The following is a 7,132-nucleotide window of genomic DNA, read 5'->3' as shown; positions in this document are numbered from 1 at the left end:
CGTCGATGAAACAGCTTAATGATGAACATATTTGTTTATCTATGGTGGGTGATGGATGCTGCCATGTTAGTGTGTACTGTGGTGGAGAGATTAGAGCTGCTGGATTTATAACGCGTAAATTCATCAACTTCTTCAAAAATACAGGAAAGTAAGTTGCTGTTTACTCTTGTAAAGAATAGAGTAAATGTTTTAGTTACAGTGTGTATCTAAAATGATTATCATTGCATCTTCCATTGACATCAGCATGCATTTTACAATCATAAATGCTTTGCTTTGCTAGTACATGTGTATTCAAATGTCTGCAACCCCAAACAAACATTATTTAGTGGAAAACACTGATATGTTTTGATCTTTGACAAGCATATTCTCGTCTTTCTCTGGCTTAGTGCCAGCCATTGCAGATTTCAAGCAGATTTGAATTTCACATGACGCACAGAATGCTCTAAACCAGGGGTGTCAAACTCAGTTCCTGGAGGGCCACAGCCCTGTAGAGTTCAGTTCCAACCCTGCTCCAAAACACAAAGCATGTAGCTTTCAAAAAAGCCTGAAATATTTAATTAGCTGGATCAGGTGTGTTTCATTAGCGTTGCTGCTAAACTGTGCAAGGCTGTGGCTCAACTGAGTTTGACACCAGCACTGTAATCACACCGGTGTGGTTGTGTATTCCAGAGAAAAGCCTATAGACTAATCACACTGGTATGATAGTACTCATACAGCAGAGCTCATGGAACTTGCTGCTATGACAAGGGGTGTGGCAATCACAATGCACTGGGACAGCGAACCAATTATAACACATTACATTTTGGAAGGCAACCCAAAACTTATCAAGATGTTTGTGCCAGGCTGGGGAGAAATGTATTATAATAATGTAAATCATGTGAAAAATAATGCATGTTTTGAACAACCAAACATTAGGGGAAGTTCTAGTACACCCCCAAAACAAAATTTAAGACACTGTAAAGGAGCATAACAGGACCTCTTTAAGAGATTTCTGAAGAGGTGAGGGCTGTTTCGAGAGTACTTGTATGCCCAAATAATCCTAAATGTTCTGTGCTGATCATTTCTATATTAAAAAACTTTAATGAAATGAGAAATGAGAATTTCTCATAAACATGAAAATGTCCTAAAACAATATATTACACATGTTCCAACTTCACTCGTAAAGCTTGTGTTGTTTTACTTTGTGTTTTATATGTCTGAAGTTTTGTGCTTTTTTTGTTTTTGTTTTTATACATGCACATTTTCAGCTCACAAGCTATTCTTGGCTTTTTTTCTTTTAAAAATTATTAGATTGTATATCGCCAAAAATATCAAGAGGTAATAAAACTGACAGCATCAGAAGTTGTTAGGGGAGCGCGGGGCACAAAGTAAAATGGGGTAAAATGTAACACAGAGTTTTAAGGTATTTGCTCAGGGTTAACCATGGGGTGCTTCTGAGGTTTTCACCACAGTGCCGGCAGATGTCTTCCTGCCAATTATTGAAAAAGTTTGGCGAAATTTAAATGAGAAACAATTTTTGCAGCATAGAAGTTTTTTTTTTATTTAAAAAAATCTGTGAATGTATGTACGTAATATATTGTTGTGATTACCAGCTTCTAGGCCAAAAGATGGAACCATTTTGAAAGGTGTAAAAAACACACAGTGACTTCTAGCCAGTTTTGAGGAAAACACGACACGGCAGGGTTAGTTGTAACAGGGTGTTACAATTAAGCCACACACTGTTGGACACCAAATAAATAAACAAAATATTTTTTTAATTACGAGTGCAATGTTGGGAACTTTTTAAGGGAAAAATGTTTTTTGATAGAATATATGTTTTAATAGAAAAAAATAATTTTATTGCTAATAATGCAATTAAATGCATTGTATAATAATGGATAATAAGGCAAATAAATCCAAATGTGTTTATCCAATAGATAAATATATAAATAAACATACTGTGCTATGTAGAAAAAAAATTAGCTACTGAAGAAATACACTATTTAAAGTAAACAGAATTTACATTAATTGTTTGAAAATCTGACTTTTTAAGCACGTGTTACAACTAAACCTCTGTTACAACTTGCCCCACAGGTGGGGTAAATACTAACATTTTTCAATCGTGGCACTTTTGGCAATACTGCACAGAAACCATGGATCCGGCGGTCATCTTTCAGTGCTCATTTGTAGGAGAGGCTTGTGTGTTGCTGGTAAAAAAAAAAATATTAGATTAGATTAGATTAGATTAGATTAGATTAGATTAGATTAGATTAGATTAGATTTATTGTCATCACACATGTACAAGTACAAGGCAACGAAATATGGTTTGTCTAAGCCCATTACTTTTTTCATTATTTGGTCAAAACCAAAAAGTGTTACTTTGTGCCTTGCTCTCCCCTATTTCACAAAGAACGTAAGGGTCATGTTCGTACAAGTATTAGGATACTGATTTATTGACCTCACCCATATTTTTATACGTGTTTATTTAAAGTTACGATGTTGACATTGTTGAAAGCTATGCCCTTGAAGAGAAAGAGGACACTCCTTGTCCATATCAACTGCTGTTTTCTACACAGTTAACTGTTTGAGCCCAGCTTAAATGCTCTTGGCAAACAGCTACATGGTTACACGAGTGTGTCTATGTATTTGTGAACACCTGAGCTGACTGACCTGTTCATTATTACTCAACCTGTTGCCACACTGCACCCACAAACACAAAGCCCGCGTTCCTCATCCTTACAGCCCGCCGTTCGGGGAAAGTGGAGCGGCCCGCTGCTCTCCTCACGGAGGGTGTGTCCACACGGAAGCTTTGGTAATGGCAGGGCTGGTTTTTCAGGTTTCTGGACATTGAAAAGACGCGCCCGTGACTCCGTTAGCCCATTCATTCCCTTTAGCGGATAGCGGGAGCGCGACGATGGCAGCAGCCACGCAGCAGATGTCGAGTTTGCCAAGCGGACTCGCAATCTGCACCACAGCACCGGACATCCTCTACCTGCCCGAACTGGTGCGTGAACTCCACATTTGATGCTGAAATTGTAGTTTGATCAATTTATTGTCAAATATGGGACTTTATTTATTTATTTATTTTAGCCTATATTTTTTGTTAGCCTCGTTTTCTACGTCTTTTTAATTTCGGACTAATTTCTAATTTTAAATTTGTGTGTGTGTGTGTCTGTTTGTGTTTTGTTTGTTTGTTTGTTTTTGTAAACATCAAAGAACAAAAACGAAAAGCGAAAAGCCATCCTTTAGCCTACTCATCCTTCACTGTTTAAGATTAATTTAATGAATGTTGGAAAATGCATGGCAGCCATTGACTTCCATATTATGGATGTCTATACGTTTTCGAACATTCTTCAAAATATCCTCTTTTGTGTTCACTTTGGGTGCACTATCGATTTGAATGGATGCTCTGTTTTATTAAATAGGCTCATTCTGTTTGTGGTTGAAATGTTTTTATATTTCAACAGTTCAAGGTAAAACATTTTACATTAGTTTAAAATCCTAAAAAGTTTATTTTATACACTAATATTGATTTTTAGGCTTTTTAAAACAGTTTTTCCTTATTAGCTTCGGATTTCATTTTAAAATCCCACCTGTCTTCCCATAGTATTATTATTATTATTATTATTATTATTATTATTATATGTTTCCTATAGTAATTGGCTGCGAGTTTTCTTACGCGAGGTCTCTGTCCAGCACCTCCACAACACAATTTGACACCGAGGTTAATGTGGGACATACAATACTTCACCCACAGATCCAACGAGCATGCATTAAACTGTGACGAACTATCAGACAGTGTTATTTGAAAAGGGGAAGTTTATAAGTTCTGGTTCTTGTTTGAGCTCAGAAGGAGATTTGAAAGACAGGGATGTGAGCTCTGGTCATCAGCTAATATGAAAGAAGAATTTAAGTTGTGCACACATTGATTGTGGCAGATATTTACGTTTTCTTTGCTTGTTTATTTAGTGGTCACTGAAATAATGACCTTTCAATGACATAGAGGTCGGTTGTATTTGATTCTTGTGAAAGTAAATGGCCATGCATGGGTGTGTTAGAGAGAGAGAGAGAGAGAGAGAGAGAGAGAGAGAGAGAGAGAGGGAGAGAAATGCGTGAATAATGGGTTATAGAACGAGAAAGATGATGTTTGTCTTTGTGTTCATGATGTAACTGATAATGCACAGCCAGATATTAATAAAAAGAATTCTTATTGAGCTAGAGATAAAAAAAAAGTTAATTTAATAAAAACAGACATAACATTTAGATGAGTATAAATTTCTATAGTCTCACCTATATTTTAACTTAAACTTAAGTCAAATAAAAACATTATGGGAACATTCTATATAGGTTTCTTGTTTTAACGGTTTCTGTGATATTGTGATACAGACACATAAATGGAGCAGACCAACAGTGAAAACATTGATTTGAATTATTGTTTTTGTATTGTTTATTATTATTATTGAATTGAATTAGAGTTGAATAACCGAATCAAGTATTCTGGTTTTAAATAAGTATATGTTATTATTTTTTGTTGAGAAGCTTCTGTCTCTATGTACATTTGAAATGTGTTTGCCTCTGCTGGTGAGTTGTAATTCTTCTTTTGGTGGTTTTGTTATGTACTGACCAGTTATGGTGAACTGTAAATTATTAACAGATGTGTTAGTAAGAATAACTGGCTAATCAGCTAAAATCAAATGTTTATTTCTGTTTGGCTGCACAAATAACTTCACTAATAAAAAAATTAAAAGAAAATAATAATAATATGTACAAATGACTCCACTGAATTTGCATGTGTGAATTTGTCATACAGGTGTTCGGAGGGCTAGTTTGGATACTGGTGGCATCTACACTTGTATCCCCCGCAAATCCTCAGGGATGGGTGATGTTTGTATCAGTCTTCTGCTTTGTCATGACCTTCCTCTGGCTCATCCTCTTCGCCTGCGGAGTCCACAAAAACAGCAGCACCTGGGCTGCAGCGGTGAGCAGAGAGCAGATTATATGTGACTATGTATATCACTATGTAGGCTTATGTATGATTGTATTGTATCTTCTGTGTGCAGGACTTCATTTATCATCTGATTGCTGTTGTGTTCTATCTGAGCGCCTCAGTGATCCTAGCCTATATAACAATCAACATGAAAACATGGAATGCATTAAACATATATCCCTTCAAGTACTATCAGATCGACATCTCAGCAGTGGTATGCACAAAATGCACACATTGTTGGTATTGGCATCCACAAGCTCATGCACATTTCATCAGTATACTTAGATTTTCTTTCCTGTCATCTAACGCTCACTGAAATAAAAGTTTGCTTACTATTAAGCAGTCCAAAAGCAGGTGACTTTTTTTTATCAGAAGATTTTTGAAGATTTCAGAGTAAAATAAAGAGGATGTTGGCAGTTTATAAAAAGTCAATCTTCCCCACTAGGAACATGCATCAATATTGTATTTTTTATAGGTAGCAATATTCAAGATAAGTACATTCCTGTTGATGAACAATACAACATGCATCCTCTCACAGTAAGCTAACAACATTAGCTTAATCAAGAGGCTTTAGAATAATAAACAAAGGTATTATTTGTTGTAAAAATGCACAACCAGATACTTTCAGTTTCTATTGTCTTGACTGTATACCTGTATATTTTGCCCTGTTGACTTGGAGTGTATTACCAAGGACCGCTTGGTGTTTTACCTATAAATGTTTTTTTCAAAAGTCACCGACATTTAAGATGGACTGAGAAATTAAGAGTAATCTTTCATTTTAGGTTGAGCTATCCATTTAATGTTCATTAAAAACATTCCATTTTTAAAGTTAAAATCAGATGTTTGACTGAATTTTGACCTTTTTCTCTTCCTCAGGTGTTCTCGCATATTGCCACATTGCTTTACTTCATCCACTGCATCCTTTCTGCTGTGCGGTGGAAGTCTTTCTAATCAAAAATTCAGGGCAAAAGGAAATCATTTTGACGTAAATTGTTCAACAATTTGCAAATAAACTGTCAAACCACTGGAGAAAAGAGGCAAAATCAGGATTCAGTCCTGGGTGCCCTCTACACCACACACCACAGCAATCATGGTATGAAACAAACCCACTAGATGTTTCATGCTATATCAGTCAGATCTTACTGATTTTCTTATTATGATGCTGTTTTTTTATATTTGGGGGAAGGTAAACTTTTTGAAATCTGTAGCCTATGTGATAATGCCCAGTGTATATGGAAAAAGCAACAGCATGGGTTTTGTACACTTCTTGTACCTTTGTAAGAGATAAATTAGTTTTGTATATTTAGCTACTACACACTATGAACAAGATATTTTAATAAAAGAATATGAACCAGACAACATTCTCTGTGTAATAATTCCTAGTAACCTCTCACGGATGAGCAATAAGATGTTACATCATTGCTTTACACTAATAGCCTGCATTATAAAATATCTGTATTTCTTCAGTTTACTTCACTATAATGTAGTTTTAATAGCTCACCTTTCATTCAAAACATGTTTTTCCTAGTTTGAAATAAAGTTGTCACCATCTCTAAAACATAAACTGTTGAACAATTCTTCAAGATTTGTTTTTCTCCACTTAACGATTCATTTCTTGAATTTGAGTTATGAACACTGATTCAAATGATCTAATCCAGATGTGTAAAACTCATCCTGGAGGGCCGGTGTCCTGCAAAGTTTAGTTTCAACCCCAATTAGATACACCTGAGCCAGCTAATAAAGCTATTTCTAGGTATACTAGAAACTTCCAGGCAGGTGTGTTGAAGGAACTAAACTATGCAGGACACCGGCCCTGCGAAAAGGGGCGGGATTAAACAAGATGATTAGACATTTAAAAAAGTGAGCGATTGCTCCATGTTTTAAATTTCTGTCCAGAGAGGTCCTGTTTTGATCCTGGATTGGTTTCACGCAGTTAAGTGATGTGATTTTGCAGGTCAGAGTTCACCAAGCTTGAACTTTGCACTGCAGCAACCTGCGAAACTTGACGCATGACCTTGCGTTTCCGGTCTGACGCATTCACGTGCGTATGAATGGAAGTCTATGGGAAGAAAAGTCAAGTGTGACCGCAGCTTAAATCATGACTCTGTTGTTGGTGTATGTGATTCTTTAATGACATTTCTATTAGCTTCAGAACCTTACCTATAT

At 36.0% G+C, this 7,132-nt stretch overlaps 1 protein-coding gene across 1 annotated transcript; it reads left to right on the top strand.

Moving 5' to 3' along the window:
- Positions 1 to 2,708: 2,708 nt before the first annotated feature.
- malb (mal, T cell differentiation protein b) lies at positions 2,709 to 6,325 on the top strand. The gene is made up of 4 exons (XM_056476928.1): positions 2,709 to 2,983; positions 4,790 to 4,957; positions 5,040 to 5,180; positions 5,843 to 6,325. Exons 1-4 carry the CDS (start codon positions 2,894 to 2,896, stop codon positions 5,915 to 5,917), a joined length of 474 nt encoding a protein of 157 aa, XP_056332903.1. The 5' UTR covers positions 2,709 to 2,893; the 3' UTR covers positions 5,918 to 6,325.
- The last annotated feature ends 807 nt before the right edge of the window (positions 6,326 to 7,132 follow it).

This window comes from Danio aesculapii, chromosome 17 (assembly GCF_903798145.1).
Source record: "Danio aesculapii chromosome 17, fDanAes4.1, whole genome shotgun sequence".
NCBI lineage: Eukaryota > Metazoa > Chordata > Actinopteri > Cypriniformes > Danionidae > Danio > Danio aesculapii.
Note: the sequence above shows the minus strand (reverse complement) of the source record. Positions and strands in the feature narration are given on the sequence as shown.

Bases quoted from the DNA above. Each gene is read 5' to 3' on its own strand.
- malb (XM_056476928.1), top strand. From the start codon at position 2,894: ATGGCAGCAGCCACGCAGCAGATGTCGAGTTTGCCAAGCGGACTCGCA. The intron at 2,984-4,789 runs GTGCGTGAACTC...TTTGTCATACAG, and splicing joins TCCTCTACCTGCCCGAACTG to GTGTTCGGAGGGCTAGTTTG. The intron at 4,958-5,039 runs GTGAGCAGAGAG...TTCTGTGTGCAG, and splicing joins GCAGCACCTGGGCTGCAGCG to GACTTCATTTATCATCTGAT.